Source organism: Octopus bimaculoides, chromosome 6 (assembly GCF_046866305.1).
Source record: "Octopus bimaculoides isolate indiv1 chromosome 6, ASM4686630v1, whole genome shotgun sequence".
Classification (NCBI taxonomy): Eukaryota; Metazoa; Mollusca; class Cephalopoda; order Octopoda; family Octopodidae; genus Octopus; species Octopus bimaculoides.
The window spans coordinates 59,766,419-59,787,312 of NC_142933.1; the positions used below are offsets into that span (position 1 = coordinate 59,766,419).

Here is a 20,894-nt window from a genome sequence, read left to right on the forward strand (position 1 = left end):
ATATTTGAAAATTCACTACATAACAAGTATCATTTTCCTGCTCTTACACTGAATAGTTTCAAACAAATGAAAAGTTTGCATTCAAATCTGCAGTATTTAACATTTTTGTTTGTTCATGACAGATCTTTTTATTGTTGTTATTGTTGAGCTCAGCCCCACTTTTTTTTTCTGAATCTGGAACCATTCCCATGAACCATTACAAACCTTCCAAGACCAGTGAACTTGATGCCTCTAGTGTACTGATATAACTGATGTAGGTCAACATCTGCAGGAAAAACATGTGAAGGGAAAAGATATCCAGGGGGAAGATATTCTAGGGAAAAGGTGGGAATGGGGGTTAATGTAGAGCTGGCACGGTGGAGAGCAGCTTCAACAACAATAATGATAAAAGTTGGACAGATGACTAATCTGGGAATAACTTAGTGAAAGAGGTGTGAGACCTGCTGGCTCTGAAGAATAGAAGCCATTATAGTGGTGGTAGGAATAATGGAGAGAGAAAAATTGGATGTATATGGGTCAGAGACTGGAGTATGTCTGTTAGTGATTTAATACCAGTCAGTTGAGTGGCTCTTCTCTGGATGTAATTCAGGATGTCTCTGTATATGGCAGCAGCTCCATCCCATATTTGAAAACAGTACTCCACTGTAGAGTGCCTTGCAGAGTGTTAATAGGTGTTGAAGGCTAAAATATTTTCTGGCCATGAAGAGAGGAGACAGTGTTTGAGATGCAGTTCTATCTATGCTAAGGATGTATTTTTGCCAAGAGAAATCCTCAGTTATAATGAGGCCTAGCATGAGGGCTCTAGCTGAGTGCCACTCATGTTTGGGGTGGGTGCAGTGTGAATAATGCTTGAGTTTATTTTCTGTTGATTGAGCAAATCTATGAACAAAGACTTTCCAGTCATGACAAGATCATATCTATTTTCAGACATATATCTAAGACTAAATGTATATCCTTCTAGATGTACAAACATGTATCTAGGACATGTATCCTTCCAGACATATAGAAATGTATCCTAGATACATGTCAGTTTTCAGATATGTATCTAAGACTACTCTGTCCTTAGCTTTTTCAAGCTGGAAGAGTGTGATTTGCAGGAGACGCTCTTGCTATTTCTTGCAGATTGAGCAACCATGTAGGTTTCATCGTTGGACTTGTTTTTTCTTTTTTCTTTGTGGTGAGCATTTTGAAAAAAAATTATTTAATCCAATCTATCAATGACTGACTGCAAATGGAATTTTTCAGTTTTATTTTATTTGTTTTTTAATTTGTATGTTAGTAATTGGTCTCTGATATTTTTACCACTCAATATACCCAATAATAGCTGTGAAATCTGTCTCTTTCAGCAAACTTACTATTGTCTTTTAAAATAGAAACCTCATATGTTAACACTACATAACTGAAAAAAAAAAAAGGAAAATGGGCTGGCCACAGCTAAACTGCCAATTAAATGATGTAAAGTTTTGAGTGAAACCAACACACTGTATTAGAGTGAACTGGACATCTTACATTATATATATATATATATATTCAGTACTGCTACACAGCAACAATGACAGCAGCAACAGCCTACTATCAAACAAGTAGTGTTAACTGACTATACTCCAAACTATACAGAACATACCTTAGCAATAATCTGGTGCAGCCAGACTGAACTCTAAAGATCATTGTGAGAAGGTACTCCAAAGACCCATTCTTTGATAATGTGACAGTGCTAAAAATAGTAATAATGACAATAATAATAATTGTAATAGATCAACACCTCCCATACTTGCAATATCCAGTTGATTGTTCACCATACTAGCTAGCAGTTTTCAGCAAACAAATGTAAAGAGAAGACTAAAGAAAGAGGAGAGAGAGAAAGAGGGAGATAAAGAGAGAGAGAGAGAGAGAGAGAGAGAGAGAATGTGTGTATGTGCAAGTGTGTGCGTGCGTGCGCATGTGTGTATAATATGTTTTGCTGTATTTTTTTTATTGTTTTCTATTATGTTCTTTTATCTCATATCTTACCATTTCTATTTCTTGTCTTTAATATAAAATAATAGCAACAGAGTGTATGAACCATTGTATTTTCCTTTGTGTTTTATCACAGGTTCTTATGCCCTGGACCACTCCTTGGTTGGATTTTTATTCACAAGTAGCCCATTATGGAGAGATCAAATGATATCCAGTTCAGAATTGGCACGACACTTTCTATATTTCAGCACCTTAAGCAGGTATGTCTATTTTTATAGCTAACTATTGATGAAAACTTTTCTTTTGTTTTCATATGTAAGAGAAATTACCTTTTATATCATTTACATAAAGTTCCTGATTAATTGAAATGATTCATTTGTAATATCTTCATATTCTGTCAAAAGAATCACTGCTGTTATTGTTGTTTAGTCTCTCCGTCCCCATCCTGTTTGGCTTAATCCAGTTGGCCTAGTGCAAAAACATTCCAGCCATGACCATTCCTTCTGTTCAGCTACAGTGTTCAATGTATCCTTCCTTTTTCTTTTAAGATGTAAAGCTGAGTTTCGAATAATATTTGGTTGCTATTTCCAGTAGATGGAAGACTCACATAGATACTTCCTTGTTAACCGTTTTTTTTTTCTTTTGTGTCTTTTTTAACAAAAAACAAATAAACAAAAGATACACGATGACAGTGGGTCATTAAAGAATTAAACAGAAGTTATATATCAAAAATTTAATACAAGTGACTTCAAAATCCTACTCTTTGATGATATATCAGTGGTAACAACAACAACAACAATAGCTGTTTCTTATTTAAGTACAAGGCCAGCAGTTTTGAGGGGAGAATCTTAATCAGTATCAGTGAGTCCAGTACTTGATTGGTTCTCTATCTACCATAGAAAAATGAAAAGCAAAGTTGACCCCAGTTGGACTTAAACTTAGAACATAAAAAGCTGCAACAAATACCACATTGCATTTTTTCATTGCTCTAGCATTTCTACCAGCTTGCTGCCTTTAATTGTTTCTAGCATGAGCATAAGGACTACATTTTGAGTGATAGGCTAAGTTGACTGACCTTTGTACTTGACTAGTGTTTTATTACATCGATCCTGAAAGAATGAAAGGCAAAGTTGACATTGGTGAAATTTGAACTTAGAATGTAAAGATCCAGTAGAAATACCACAAAGCAGTTTGTTCTGCCAACTTGTCAGCTTCTGTCTACTTTGGCACAAGGCCACAATTTTATGGGGAGGGAATTACTCAGTTACATCAACTCTAATACTTGACTAGTACTTGTCATTTCCAGAGGGGTGAAAGTTGACCCCTGCTGGGTTTAAACTTTGAAGGGTATAATAATAATACTAATAATGATAATAATAATGATAATAATGATAATGATGATGATGATGCTGATAATATTAATGATAATAATTATAATGATGATGATGATGATAATTTCAACAATGTTACCTCTAATTTTAACTTGTATGTGTATACAAAAGTGTTATTATGATGGGTATATATGTAGAGAGAGAAAAAAACAAAAGGTCTATACGAAATTCTCAAGTGTGTGCAAGCATGAAAATGTTAAAATAATTGTGTAAAATTTCTTAAAAAACATTAAATGGTGTGATTTGCAATGAACAGTGAAGTGAAAAAAAAATTTAAATCAACAAATTTTCAAAATCCAATGTTTCTAACTTTTGTTTTTTTCCAAAATAAAAAAGTATAGAAACTAATAACATAGTTGAGCAACTTTTATGAATTAACATTTACCAACGCAGGTTATCATCAGTTTCTTTCAGTTCAGAATCTTACCTTTAGATAATTACTTTGTGTATCTCATGGTAACATGAATTTGTATACATTCCTGTTTGATCCTGAAGATGTAGCGTAGATGATTAATGTTTAAGACCCCAACCTGTGAGAGACCCCCACTTCAGGTTCTAGGACAAAAAACTTTTTGTTTTAAAGTAATCTAAATTCAGTTTTAAACTTTCCTTAAAATTCCATCTTTTATCTTATATCTTTTATTTGTTTTGGTCATTAGACTGTAGCCATATTGGGGTACCACTTTGAAGAACTTTTAATCAAATGAATCGACCCCAGTACCTATTTTTTTAAAGCCTGGTACTTATTCTATCAGTCTCACTTGCCAAACCGCTAAGTTACAGAGACATGAACATACCAGCACTGATTATTGGTGATGGGAAACAAACACAGATGTAAAAAAAACACACACACACACACACACACACGCACACATACACACACACACGCACACACACACACACACACGCACACACGCACACACACACACACGCACACTGTGTATGTATATATATATATATATATATATATATGGCAGGCTTCTTTCAGTTTCCATCTGCTAAATCCACTCACAAGGCTTTGGTCAGCCTGAGACATGGTAGGAGACACTTGCACCAAGGTGCCACACAGTGGGACTGAACCCGGAACCATGTGGTTGGGAAGCAAGCTTCTTACCACAGAGCCATGCTTATACTTGTTCCACGTAAATTTATGTTCAAAACACTAGTTTAATAATTCTTTCTGTTAATAGGCACAAGGCCCAAACTTTTTTAGAGGAGTGTGCTAGTTGATTAAATCAAATCCAGTGCACAACTGGTACTTATTTCATCAACCTCAAAAGGATGAAAGGCAAAGTCAACCTTGGCAGAATTTGAGTTTAGAACGTAAAGATGGACAAAATGCTGCTAAGCATTTTGTCTGACTTGCTAACAAATTCTGCCAGCTCTCCACTTTACACTAGTGCAATAATGACAGCTATTTACTAAATTCTTCATTATTGTTAAAATTAAATGAAACAAAGTAAATATATTTCAAAAGAAATTTGTTAACATGTCAGCCTATTGTATTACATATCAGGCTGTTTTGAATAAATATAGTTAATGAATTGTGTGTAGTCTACCCCTACATTTTTAAATGTTGTCCAGTACAATATAGATTTACACATGCACCCATTTTAAAGAAAACAGTGAACTTTAATTGTATATCACCACTTAAATCTAGGTCGTTCTTGCAAAGAAATAAATAAAAGTTCTTTTGTACTGTCCTTTGTACATCATCATCATCATCATCCTTTTACATCCATTTTTTCCATGCTGGCGAAGATAAGTGATCCTGTCAAACCAGCCAACTTGCACCAACATGGAAAATATATAATTTAATACAGGAGAAAGGAAAGTACAAAATCTCATGTTGTTTTATGTTTCTGAACAAATCTAATTACTTACCAAAGACACCCTAGCGGGGGAAAAAAGCATGTAGCATTCTTTCTGTATTATTAGGGTTAATCCTTTTATCATCATATTGTTAATGATGCACATTGTAAATGTATTTATATTAATTCTGAAAATATTAAAAGAGAACTTGAATGGATTTAGTAAAATAACTAATGAAACTCTGATAGGTTTTAATGTAAATGTAAATACTTCAAAGAAAAAAAAAGGCAGTTTTATATCATAGAAATAAAGATGAATGTCAGGTGGGCTGGTATGAAAGAACTACTGTATAACTTTTGGGTAAAAATCAATAATCTTAACAACAAAAACAACACTTGCTCCAATAAACCGTTGGAACTATTTTAGTAGAAGAGGCACAAGCGTGGCTATGTGGATATGTATGTGTGTGTGTGTGTGAGAGGGAGAGAGAGAGAGAGTCTGTATGTGTGTGATGTCTCTTTGTCTTGACAGAACATGATAGTTGTAAATGAATGTCGTCATAAATGCAGAGTCATTCATTTCCACTGTGAAACATGCTATGCCATGTTGAAATATTACCTTGCTTGGAAACAGGTGAGGGTTGGCAACAGGATGGGCATCTGGTCATAGAAAATCTGCTTCAATAAACTCTGTTGAACCCATGCAGGCATAGAAAAATGGAAATTCAAATGACAACAGTGATCTAAGGTCATCTCAGAATTATGAAATTGAACAAAACCCCACACACTAGAAACAAACTCATCATTCATCATTCCTGAGTTGGAAGTCTAATGTTTTATTGACTGATTTGTTCCCCTTGAATGAATGAGAAAACTCTTTCAGAGTCGCTCAATCTACTAGAAAGCTAGATATAGCAAACAACTCTCAAATCAAACCCTGCTGTCTTTTAAAGAAAAGAAGGGAGCATTGGATAATGATGTCTTAGATGCACTATGCTTACAAAAAAATTATATGAGATGGTCATATCATGGATCTCCTTAACCAGGACTGATCTGGGGTCAACTAACTCCAGCAATTTGCTCGCTTACACTTTATATTGTAGCTTGTGAGTGTGTGTGTGTGAGTGTATATTATAATATAATACAATATATATATATGAAGGGGTACCCAAAAGTAACTGGAAATATTCTCAATGGGACAAGCCCGTTGTAGTTTGGGCTTCCACCATTAGAAGCCACTTGATGCAACCCTCAGGCATCAGTCTGCCAAGTGGTGTCATCCAGTGAGGTTGTACTGCCACATGATGTGTCTTTGTTTTTGCAGTGCTTCTCCTCACTTCGTCAATTTTTGTGATGGCTGAAATGAAGAAAAGGCATACTTCTATGAAATCCTGTTTTCTGCTTGGGAAAACAGTTGTCATGCTGAAATAGTTTGAAAATTCATGAAATGATTTTGGAGGACCGTCACTGAACAATTGATGAACCTTTTGATATGATTGATGTGTCCTGGTGTTTCTGCCAACGAATTTTGAATGAGAAATTGAGAACAAAAAAAGTTGCAGCAAAATTTGTGCTTTGCTTGCTCATGGAAGATCAAAAGCAGTTATGACAAAATGCATGTCGTGAACTGAGAGAACAGTTGGAAATTGATCCGAACCATTTTTTTGAAGTTCATTGCTGATGACAAAAGCTGATGCTACAGAATTTTCAGATGTGGTAGAGGTGTTAAAAGACATCACTTCACAAGAGTTCCAGCACTGCTTCGAATAATGGAAAACAAGCCTGTACCAACGCATTGCTTCAAATGGAGAATGCCTCAAAGGTGATAAAAGTGAATAAAATAATCTTACAAAATTCTGGTTTTTTGGGGGTACCTCCTCGTATTTACACACACACACACACACACACACACGCACATATATATATGTGCCTCTATGTGTACATACATGTGTATGTGCATGTTTATAGATTATATTTGTGTATGTGTCCACCGAGGTCAACTTTGTCTTTCATCCTTTCGGGGTCAATAAATTAAGTACCAGTTGCGTACTGGAGTCGATCTAATTGATTGGCCCCCTCCCCCCAAATTTCAGACCTTGTGCCTAGAGTAGAAAAGAATATTTGTGTATGTATGTGTGTGTTTTTGTCTGTGTGTGTGTGTGTGTGTGTATTCATACATAAATAAGAGAGATTGATGTGAGCATTGTACTTGCTTTTGAAATGCTGTGAAATAAAAACACCAGGTATTCATTCCTCTGTGTACCAGTTGTTACAGTTTGTTTGGTATTTGACATTGACAGGTAGGTTATCAGTTTGACATGTATGAAAAGTGCATTTGCAGATAACAACAATAAATCGTGTGTGTGTGCATGTGTGTGTGTGCCTGTGTCTGCACATACAGGTATCATGCATGTTTGTCTTACAGCTGCTTCTTTGTTCAAATGCATTTTTTCCCTCTTCAAGAAGAAAGCTGTCTAATGTTTACCTTTCTTCTTTCCAAAGAAAAAGCTGTGAACCTTCTGATTTACCATATTCCTGCTGAGACAAGGTTATATTTAGACTGGATCTAGTGTTGTTCTTTTCTTCTTCATTCAACTGAGATTTCTATTGCAACCTGATAGACTTATTCAACAACCTGTTCTGTTTTGCTGGTGAAATGTATTATTCTTCATTTTGATGATCATGATTATGATGATGGTCATGGCAATGATAACGATGATGGTGATGGTGATGACTATTCTCACATTAGTATTGATTGAAATAACTGTTACACACACATATACATGCATATACAGTTACAGTCACACATACATGCATGTTACACAAACTCATGCTTATACATACATGACACAGGCATGCATACATGCACTACTTAGGCACATGTACTCATACATAAACATATATACACCACTCAAGGACACATGCACAGCTGCACACACAGATATCTGTAAACATGCCTAAACATGTGCATACACATGCATGTACACACAGAGGCATATACACACACATACACAAGCTACAAATATGCACACAAACATGCAAATGCACAGATATGCTTGTGCACAAAACACAACTCACATGTATATAAATAGCTTACTGACATATCTGCACAGACAATATAGATACAAGCTTGCAAAGAAGCATTGACTTGCTAGAAATAGTAACATATTTCCCTAAATCTGAGTTAACCTGAAGCTAAACATCAACAACAAAAACAGCATTGCACTCCCCCCTCCACACACACACACACTCTACACAGACATACATACTTACAGAAATGCCTATTTTATACAAGTACTAATCAGAAACAAGATGCATACTTGAAAAAGAAACCAAACCCTCTTCTATTTTTAACCTAATTTGCATATATGCATGAGTCAATGTAGTGGTATCAAACTGCTAGATATAGCAGCCAAGTATCCCTGAAATCATACTCTACAAGCTTAAAACTGGAGTAACATACAGAACATTGTATAACCAGATATACAAAAAGATGGGATTCTCACAACTGAAATGCCTGCACAGCTTGCATATGACATGCAAATTTTTCATGCACACACAAGCATACAATATGCAAATGTACAAGTCATACTACACATGCATATACTCACATGCACATAATCACAGCATACTCATAGTCACAACATACACATATAACCTGCAAACATGCATTCCTAGATACACATATACACAATATTACATCAACAGTACCTATTTTTTCTTTCAGCATTTCACCTTACTTCCAACATCTGTAGATAGCCTTTTCCTATTTAAACTTAGTTAATTACTCTTAGATCCTCTATCTGTGATTTTGCTTTATTATTTTAAGTTTCTCCTGCAAAAAAAAAAGAGGCACCATATCATTCTCTTAGTTCATCTTTTAGGTTTTTTTTTTTTTGTGGGGGGGGGGCTATATATTATTTTAAATCTGCCCAAATTTTTTTTCAATATTAAGAAATGTGAAGCATGTTTCAAGATGTTCATCTATCTTGTAAACTATATTTGAGACCAAGGTTTTAAGTTCTCCGAGCTCTGAATAAATGAACATGTGTATATAGCAAGAGCATCTAACAGTTGTTTGTGTGTGCATGTACACGCATTAAGTTGGATCTCTTTTCTGTCATAAGTTAACTTAGCAATTCGTTCACACTCAGAATGAAATAAACTAACCACATCAGTTGTTAGCTGTTGGGATATTACATCCTTCAAAACTTCCATATTTCCTGAAATTCACCAACAGTACACCTGATGCTCCCCTGCCTTTCTTTTTCTTTTTAAGCAACTCATTCACTGTTCACTTCCTGTGCACTATTCTATGTACTGTTCATGCACTTTTGGTAACTTCTTCTGATGAGTTGTAGTGTACCTGAGCACTGTATACAATAAGTTTATTATTTTATCTTTAAATAATTACCAAGGTCATTATAATTGACTAAACACCTTTGAAGACCATGTGGCATCATTTCCACAGTCGATTGACTGAAGCAAAAAAACTCTGTGCATGCGTGTGTGCATGCGTGCGTGCATGCATGCGTGCGTGCACTGTTCTTAGGCTACAGGTCAGTCCTCATCAGGCATTTCAACTGTGGCAATCCTATCTTTTTGTATATTTGGTTCTACAATGTTCCTTCATCTTTAAGATTGTAGAGTGTGATTTTGGGGATATTTGGCTGCTCTTTCTAGTAGTGTGATACCATTACATTGACTCATGCATATAAACAAATTAGGTTAAAAGTAGAAGAGTATTCAATGTCTTCTTCATGTACACATCTTTGTTTCTGATTACTATTTGTATCAAATAGACATTTTAGTAAAATTTCCTGTTGAAATTGGCCCTGATTAACTTCAACACTTTCTCGCAATTAAAACTCGGAAAGACTCCTGTGACATTAAAGAGGAAGGAGAAAAGTTGAAACAATACCTAACTTCAAGTTCAAGATAGCCCACTTACTTATTGATTGCACAACCAGTTGATTTAATTGCAATATTGTCCATGTAATTAAAGTGATGTGACATAGATTTTCTTGCAAATTCATGTCAGTTATTCCCTGTTGTTGGACACTTAAATATTTTCTCATGTATTATGTTTCTGAATGTAATTTCAAACTTCCTTGTGAAATCTTAGAATATGAAACTGTTACTTGAAAAAAAAAAAAAAACATATGTGTGTGTGTGTGTGATTTATTTTGATTTCTTCTTCAGATAAATAATGCATGTTGGCCTATTTACTAATCATTTAAGTTGATTATTTTTTAAAAACTAACTAGGTTAGCAGGACACAACATGGTTAATCCAGTTTTATGATAGAGGTGATGATGTTATTATCCAACTGCATTACTTGTAACAGTTATGCCATTATAAGGGAACCTTGATGGAGTCATTTGATCTGCTCTTTCAAATCATACTTTACTATCTTGAAAAAGAGTATATTGCATATGATCCTAAAGATGTCTTGGTAAAAAACTAAAAAGATAATATGGTCGCTGTTGGATATCTTTTGATCATTAGTTTGCTTGATCAAAATTAACCTATATTTAGTCAATAATTAGTAATAATTGACTATTGAACTAATATACAGCTCCTCAACTTGCTAGAAGTAACTGCTAGATATCCTTCAGATGATATGCTGCTGTCTTTAAAAGAATATGGAAGTTCACATTGGTAAATATGCTTCAGGGTACACTATGTCTAAGTACAGGATGGTCACAGATGGATCATATTTGATCATAAGTTTTCTCAGTCAGGGCTGATCTAGGCTTAAGCAATAACAACTATTAACTTTGCTTACTGATGCCAGAATGATATTGTTGATTCTTTCCACATCATAAAAATACAGAGATCTGGTGCTTATCTCTGTAGTAACATTATATTATTGACATCAAAGTGAAAAGCTGGCAGAATCCTTATCTCACCAGACAAAATGCATAGTGGCATTTTGTCCATCTTTACATTCCGAGTTCAAGTTCCACTGAGATTGACTTTGCTTTTCATCCTTTCAGGGTCAACAAATCAAGCACCAGTTGAGAACTGGGGTCGATGTAATCAACTTACCCCACCTCCAAAATTGCTGGGCTTGTGCCAAAATTTGAAACCAATATTATACTATTGACAGATAACTTCTGTCTTTCCTCCTTGAATAGGATGATAGTGTAATGTGTATAGTATAAGCATAGCTATTTGGTTTAGAAGTTTACTTCCCAACCAGGTGGTTTTTGTGTTTAGTTTCACTGGATGGCACATTGAGCAAACATCTTCTACTATAACTAAGCTTTGTGAGTGAAAACCCATTATATGCATACATGTATATGTGTATGTGTAAAATGTTACCTTGCTCGGTAATGTTTCCTTGCTTGGAAACAAGTGAAGGATAGCAACAGGAAGAGTATCTGGTTGTAGAAAATTTGCCTTACGAAATTCCATCTGGCCTGAGCAAGCATGGAAAATGGATGTTAAAATGTTGATGTATTGAATTCCATGATGTTACTGTTTATAACAAATGAGGGAAAAAGAAGCCAAATCTTTCTCGAATATACTGTTTTAAATAAAGGAAAGACCACATTATATATTAGAGTTCTAAACTGAAAAACTGACAGGATGGCCATGGTTGGGCATAGCCTTCAAGTGTTTAGTCTATTATATCGATCCCAATACTTATTTCAGGCTGAGTACTTTATTGATACCTGTCAAATCCCCTAAGTTACATATTTAAAAGGATACATCTGGTGTAGCTATAAATAAATACAGATATGGAAACTGACACACATATGCCCATGTACAAATGCACACATGCACACCCATAAATACATATACACATACAGATATGTGAATCTATGTGCCAGTTTCCATGCCTGTATTTACATTTACACCAGTTGTTAAAACCTGTGACGTCCCTTTATGTTCTACAACCTCATATTTCAGTAAGGATTAGTAAAATAACCAGTAAGCCAAATTACTACCAGAACTAGAGAAGAAATTTCAGATGTAGAAACAAGGTTTAGAAACAAAGGGTTAATCTAGCAAAAATCCAAAGTCTTAGTAAGTAAGAGAGCAGATAAATCACAAATCCCTTCAGGTAGATGACCTTGCTCGATCTGTAGTAAAGACATAAGATGTACTTAGTGTAAGCTATGGACACATAAGTGGTGCAGCAATATCACAGGAAGGTTAACAGGTACAATTAACACTAAAAATGTAAAGAAAATAAACTTCATCAAAATCCAAAGGAGAAAACTAGTAGTTGATAGCTTCCATTACCTAAATGACCAAGTCAGTAGCAGGGGTGGATGCTCCAAGAGCATAGCTGTGAGAATAAGAATAGGCTGGGCAAAGTTCAGAGCTCCTACCTCTGCTGGTAACAAAGAGCCTCTCACTCAGAGTAAAAGGCAGATTGTTTGATGCCTGTGTGTGAACAGTCATGCTACATGGCAGTGAAAGATGAGCTGTGACCACCGAGGACATGTGTAGGCTTGAAAGAAATGAAGCTGGTATGCTTCGTTGGATGTGTATTGTCAGTGTGCATGCACAACAGAGTGAAAGCATCTTGAGAGAAAAGTTGGGCATAAGAGGTATCAGAAGTGGTGTGCAAGAGAGACAACTGCTGGTATGGTTGTGATGATTATGGACAAGGACAGCTGTATGAAGAAGTGCTACACTGTAATGGTGGAAGGAACCTGTGGAAGAGGTAGACCCAGGAAGGCATGGCGAAGCATGAGTTTTGAATGTTGGGCCTCTTAGAGGTGATGACAAGTGACTGTGACCTTTAGTGATGTGCCGTGCTTGAACAAAACCCGTCAAGCCAAGTGAGTTCATAGTCATGGCCAATGCCAGTGTCATGTAACTGGTACATAAAAAGCACCCTTCAAACATTAGGCGATATGCTATGCTTCAGAAAACATGTCAAGCCAAGTAAAATCATAGTCATGGCTGATGCCAGTGCTATGTGACTAACACCTGTGCCAGTGGCATGTAAAAAGCACCCATTACGTTCTTGGAGTGGTTGGCATCCAGCCATGGGAACCATGCCAAATCAGATTAGAACTTAGTGCAACTTTATGGCTTACTAGTTTTCAGTCAAACCATCCAACCCTTGCCAGCATGGAAAACAGATGTTAAATGATAATGATGATGATATACAATGGGCTTCTTTCAGTTTCCATCTTCCAAATCCACTCACAAGGATTTGATCAACCCGAGGCTATAGTAGAAGACACATGCCCAAGGTGCTACACAGTTGGACTGAACCATGTGGTTGGAAAGTAAGCTTCTTACCACATAGCCATACCTGTGCCTGTATATACATATATATATATATATATATATATATATATATATATATATATATATATATATATATATATATATATATACATATATATATATATATATAATAAAGCTCAACGTCTGTGTGTCTGTACATCTATAGGATGAAAGGAATAGAAGATACATAAAAACAAAGTATGTGTTTTCATGTAAGATTTTACAAGAAAAACGATAAGCTACATAAAATTTAAGTGTGTCCTTGTAATAATTGTATTACAAAACTTCAATAATGCATATCTCATATATACATGTATATACCCCCCCCCCCTCGTCCCCTTTACATTATATCCATTATTCTCTTGTTATTACACTCACTACATTTTTCCACTTTTTATCTCACCCCTTCCTACACGCACACATACCCACACACAAAAAATACACGCACCCATACACACACATGTAAGCACACCTACCCCCAACACCACACACACACACAACACATTGCATGCACTCACACGCTCAGACTCCCCCACACACTTATACAAACGCACACTTGCGCATACACACACACGCTAACAATCACGCAAACATACACACACACACACACACACACACACCCAAGCATACACACCCTTGCACACATAACCCACATATACCCCCATTCACAAATACCTCCCACACACCTGATAACCCATACATACCCCCATTCACACATACCTCACATACCTCCCATACACCTACACACACACCTCCCACACACCTTACATATATACCGCCCACATACATGACAAACATACATGCGCGCCCTCACATACACATATAGACGAACGCACATACATACACACACACACGCACAGTGGTAGAGACACACACCTCACACAGCCCTATACACACACACACCCATATATACGCGCACGCCTACATACACAGCCGCATACACATGCACACACATACACACAGGAGTGCACACACAAAATAACACACATACCTAGCACACATCCTTATGCTCTCACACACATACGCACGCACACACACATAAACACACAAATACACACACACCTCTCACATACACAAAACCACACACACACACACATACACAACACACATACACATATACACACATGCACACATACACATATACACACATGCATACACACCTCTCACATACACAATACTCACTCACATACATAACACACATGCACACACGAAAACATACACAATATACACATACACGCACGCACAAAAAATATACACACATGCACACACACACGCACACGAAAACACACATAAACACACACACACCCGTACCTAACACTCACAATCCCACACACACACGCACATCCACACACATACACACACACACACGCACACACCCACATACACACACACACATGCACACACATTTCTCACCAACACTACACACTCACATAGACAGGCATACAATCACACACACATTGGCATAAACAACACACATACAATAGCAAACGCACGCACACACACGTACACAGCAACGCACATATACACAACATACACATACACACAAACACACACGTACGCACGAAAACATACAGCTACACACACGCGCACATACAAAATACACACACACACGTACACATACCCAACACCTACAACCCCACACAAACACACACACGAACACACACATACTCAAAAACCGCCTGTTGACCTTCCACCTAACACTGTCCATAAGCATCCACTAACTATTCCTGCTACTAATTCCTTCCACTACGTCTCACACACACACACACACACACACACATACTAACAGATAAACCACCAAACCATGCACACACACACACATACATACTGTTATCACACACACACTTGCAGACTCTCGTGCACGCACAGATATTCATCTCCCTTTTTCACTCTCCTGTCTTAGAAAGAACGTTTCCCCCACCACCTCCTCTTCCGGTCTTTTCACAATGTAACCTTGTGGGCATCGGTACCATTTTCCTCTTTCTCCGTTTTTCCATTCTCCGAACTTTCTATCTTTCCGACGAAGGGCTACGCCCGAAACGTCATACACTCTCTCTTTCCTTTCCCGAGCGTCTAATAACACTATCCGTATCACGTCCTCAGTTTGTTGTTTTTTTGTTATTGTTTTTTATGTTTTTTTGAACCTATATATATATATATATATATATATATATATATATATATATATATATATATACATACATATATATATATATATATATATATATACATGTATATATACATATATATATGTGTATATAAATATGTATATATACATATATATTTACATGTATATATATATATATATATATATATATATATATTTATATATATACATATATATGTATATATACATATGTATATATATATATACCAACCACATGGTCCCGGGTTCAGTCCCACTGTGCGGCATCTTGGGCAAGTGTCTTCTACTATAGCCTCGGGCCGACCAAGGCCTTGTGAGTGGATTTGGTAGACGGAAACTGAAAGAAGCCCGTCGCATATATGTATATATATATATGTATGTTTGTATGTCTGTGTTTGTCCCCCCAACATCGCTTGACAACCGATGCTGGTGTGTTTATGTCCCCGTAACTTAGCGGTTCGGCAAAATAGATCGATAGAATAAGTACTAGGCTTCTAAAGAATAAGTCCTGGGGTCAATTTGCTCGACTAAAAGGCGGTGCTCCAGCATGGCCACAGTCAAAAGACTGAAACGAGTAAAAGAGTAAAAGAGTATATATATAAAGTGTAGTATATTGCCACTTAAGTGTGGCTGACCCCTAGGGGTGGATGTTACTGTTGCTTTTAGCCCCAGGAGGACATCTCCTCCAGCTGGCTTATCGACACACGACTGTGTCCTGTTTGCCAAGGGAAGTTATCCCTCTCACCTCGATCTGCAGCACGAACGTATCCGGATTTCAGGGTTATTTCCCTTCGTCGGCGTCCGACAGCTGATGACCTTGGTGAGAGAGACAAAAACCTGGCAAACTTATATCTTCTTTTCCAGTGAAATTCTTCACTGATATTGAAAAGGTGAAAACAAGCAATGTTAATTCTCTAAATGAAGTATTAACAGTAACTGCACGATAAAGTGTAGTATATTGCCACTTAAGTGTGGCTGACCCCTAGGGGTGGATGGTACTGTTGCTTTTAGCCCCAGGAGGACATCTCCTCCAGCTGGCTTATCGACACACGACTGTGTCCTGTTTGCCAAGGGAAGTTATCCCTCTCACCTCGATCTGCAGCACGAACGTATCCGGATTTCAGGGTTATTTCCCTTCGTCGGCGTCCGACAGCTGATGACCTTGGTGAGAGAGACAAAAACCTGGCAAACTTATATCTTCTTTTCCAGTGAAATTCTTCACTGATATTGAAAAGGTGAAAACAAGCAATGTTAATTCTCTAAATGAAGTATTAACAGTAACTGCACGATAAAGTGTAGTATATTGCCACTTAAGTGTGGCTGACCCCTAGGGGTGGATGTTACTGTTGCTTTTAGCCCCAGGAGGACATCTCCTCCAGCTGGCTTATCGACACACGACTGTGTCCTGTTTGCCAAGGGAAGTTATCCCTCTCACCTCGATCTGCAGCACGAACGTATCCGGATTTCAGGGTTATTTCCCTTCGTCGGCGTCCGACAGCTGATGACCTTGGTGAGAGAGACAAAAACAATGGCAAACTTATATCTTCTTTTCCAGTGAAATTCTTCACTGATATTGAAAAGGTGAAAACAAGCAATGTTAATTCTCTAAAGTCAATGCATGTATATATATATATATATATATATATATATATATATATATATATATACATATACATGTATATATATATATATATATATATATATATATATATATATATATACATGTATATATACATATATCTGTATATATATACTGATATGTATATATACATATACATGTAAATATATATGTATATATACATATATATAAATATATATATAAATACATATATACATGTACTTAGATACACATATATATATATGTACTAGCAGGGATACCCGGCTTTGCCTGTGTTACATGCAATTGAAGAATGAGACTTTTCTGTTATATTTTCTATATGGAACTGGAATACCTATGATTCGAATTTCATCAAAATTGCACATGAAGCTTCTTTCCTTCTTTGCACACCATAAAAAAAATTCTAGTCATGACACATGTCTCCCATACTATTGATCTTTATGCACATATTCCAAAATTCTAGTCTTCTGGAACCTGTAAAAAGGATTTTGCTCCTGAAAAATGGAGCTCATGGAGCTCTAAAATGTGGGAATGAAGGCCCCTATTGGGGTTGGGTGTGTTAATGTCAACCAGAGAAGTTGAATTGTTGGGAATGTTTTTAACTTGAATCTTATAGTATGCCTGTATATATGTGAGAGTATAGTTTCACTTTAATAGTTTCAGTATGAAATTGAAAGTATTAAAGTGAAAGTTGTGACATGTTGTGACATGTTATTGTTGACACGTAATACTGAAATAGTGGAATAGTTTCAGTATTAAAGTGAAAGTATCTGACATTACAGTAGAGTGACGTTATTGTTTCACTTTTGACACGTAATTCTGAAATAGTGGAGGAGATATGATATTGGTGTGGGCTCGAACTATGCAAGAAGTTAAAAACTTTTTTGGCCTGAGACACTAGATGGAGCCTAATTAAGGCATGTGTAAATTTGGAATGAAATTGGTTGTATAGTTCTCGAGTTTTAGGGATTCACACAGACACACATTCTCATCTTTATATATATAGACATATACACACACACACACACCCAAAACACACATATATATATGTATATCAATATAAATGCATGAAAGTCAATGCAGTTTGGTAAAAGAAGGTGATCATGTACATACTTTCTTGCTGTTGTCATTATAACACCTCGTTGTAAACAATATTCCTTGTTTTTCCATGTGGAGTATATGCAAATAGGTTTGTTTTGTTTCCCACTCTTGAGCAGCCAACATACAGTTGTCCATGTGAGAAGCAGGGCTCTTCCAAAAGAAGACCAGCTACAGAGAGGGTTTGACCCTGAGATTTGTTAATGGACATGGCCAAAGTGACACGAAGGGGGAATTGCAGTCTTCTGAATGTAAAAGGAATGTCTGCTCTTGATGGAGTAAGAGGAATTCTTGGAATAAAGACATCATCACCTTTTCCACATCCAAAAAGCACGGTAGCCTCGATAACGTGTGACATCATCTTCTTTATCACAAGTTGTGTTCCATTGCAAAGTCCTGGTGGTTCCAGATTGCGGAGTAGCATAACAGGCATTTCAACTTTAAGTGATAATATGTGGGGAGGTAGTCCAGGAAGCTCCAACGAATTGAGAAATTCAGGAGGATAGTTCACCACTTCATTTATATCTGGAACTGTATCAACAGACTTGTAAGTTTGAAGATTGCCGGGAAGAGAATGCATCAGCTATTGATTAATTTTTGTAACAGCTACGTTTTTTGGAGCTAATATTGCTCTTTCACACAGCCAATTGTGATTTAGGTAGTTTTCTTTGAAATTGGGAAAGACTTTGTGTTTGAGGTCATCTACAGAAGTTTGAGGTCATCTACAACAGAGCAAAATGGCCATACTTTCATTTCTCGTGCAGTGCTGAGAGGCGCCTTGCCATTACCAATTGTCAAAATGTCCCGTGCAAACTTTTTGGACATTTGGTCGCTGTGTAGCTGAGCTCTCATGTTAGTGTTAAGACTGAGGATGGTAACATGATGCCACAGGGTAGAGGACTTTAAGCATGCTTGGACCTCATCTGCTCTAGTGCCTTTCGGAATAACAGGAAGAGTTTGCCTGAAATTACCTGACAACAGAAGCGTAACACCTCCCATTGGAGCGTGACAGTCTCAGATGTCTTTCAGGGCTCTATCTAATGCTTCCAAAGCTCTCTTGGTGCATTCATCCCAGACAATTAGATGACACCTTTGAAGTACCTGCCCCTGATTTGAGCTTTTGGTGATGTTGCATGAAGGCATGTTGGATGCTGCTAAATTGAGAGGGAGTTTGAAAGTCGAGTGCGCTGTCCTGCCACCGGGTAACAAAGTAGCTGCAATCCCAGAGAAAGCCACTGCTACTGCAATATCCTGATGCTGCCTAACTTCTGCAAGGAGAAGCTTTGTTATAAATGCTTTTGCTGTTCCTCCAGGAGCATCAAAGAAGAAGATTCGTCCCTCACATTGGCGTACACTGTTAATAATAGTTGTTTAGGCCTGCAGCTGGTCCGGAAGTAATTTATGCTCGTTTTCAGCAATGTACTTTGAAAGCGCTTGAGTGTCGTAAGATGTTTCATGAATGACAACAGTGGGAAGGCTATTTGATCCTGACCTTAATGTTTGTGGCAGGCCATATGTGGACAATTCATTACCAGCCAGTGTGGCAATTCTGTCTTCAATGTCAATGAGAGTTTTGTTGTAGACTTCATTGCTAATACCTTCCATGTCAAGATAGAGCCGTTGAGCTTGCCACTGAAAGTCTTCAGCCAGGTTGTCCCTGTACTTGAGCCATAGAGTTGCAAGATCACACAGTTCGCATGTCTGTAGTAATACTGCAAATAGTGCCCTGAGACTTTTAGATGATTGTGATAAAGCAGCCTCTCCCAAAGTTGCATCCCATTGTGCACCATCTTCTAACAATCCTTGTCGATAGCAGGCTTCTCTGTATGTTGTGCAGACATGTCCATGAACGGTTCTTAGGGCCTGGAAACGTGGGGCCTCTGACCTCATGCAGTAGTAGGTGGAGGTAGAAGCACTCTCGTCAAGTGGGATGTACTGTGTATACTCGGCCAAGGTAAGTGTCAAAGTTAATGCCAGGGTATCCATGAACATTTTGACCTGCTTTCCTTGGGGTCCATTATTTTCCATTCCAAGTGTAGTACGATGGAATCTGTGGATACAGTAAGGTTTGAGTGAATAGACCAACTTGACAGAGCTTGAAGAATGCAGTGAGTGTGCTATCCCTTGGTTGCTCTGCCAACAGAGAAGCATTAGCATCGGTGAAGTACACTCTTTGACCGTTTTCCAGGTGCACTGCAAACTGTTGAATGGCAGGGTGTCGTTGGTGAAGTGGAAAGCCAAAGATGCGCCAGAAAGCCTCGTTGCTACTTATGTAGCATCCCACCTGATAGTGCGTCACCTCATCCTGGCAGTATTGTTGTTGAAGTGCAAACATTGCAGCATCAGAACCCCTGCAAACATACTTGCAAACATACTTGATGGACTTAACAGAGTTAGAAAACTCAACATTAATGTGGGCATTGAAAATCTTTGACAGGAGTGGGCAGATAATCCATCTATTATCAACCTCGTGCTGTCCGATAGTTGCTGTGAAACCGCCGTCTTGTGGTTTTCTCCGTCTGTATGATGGATACCCATCAGCACCTGTCTGAGTTTGTTGTAGGAACTTCCTTGGAAACTTTTTTGAACATACACTGTCTTTCAAACATGGTGAGTTA

General features: G+C 37.3%; 1 protein-coding gene across 5 annotated transcripts in view; it reads left to right on the forward strand.

Annotated features, from left to right (window-relative positions):
- The window catches only part of LOC106870865 (puratrophin-1), a 582,111-nt gene that overhangs the window by 284,078 nt on the left and 277,139 nt on the right, over window positions 1-20,894 (forward strand). For all 5 annotated transcript variants that reach the window (XM_089353963.1, XM_089353964.1, XM_089353965.1 and 2 more), the window contains one exon: window positions 2,093-2,216. In XM_089353963.1, the coding sequence (XP_089210089.1) occupies window positions 2,093-2,216 (124 nt within the window). The remainder of the gene's footprint in view (window positions 1-2,092; window positions 2,217-20,894) is intronic.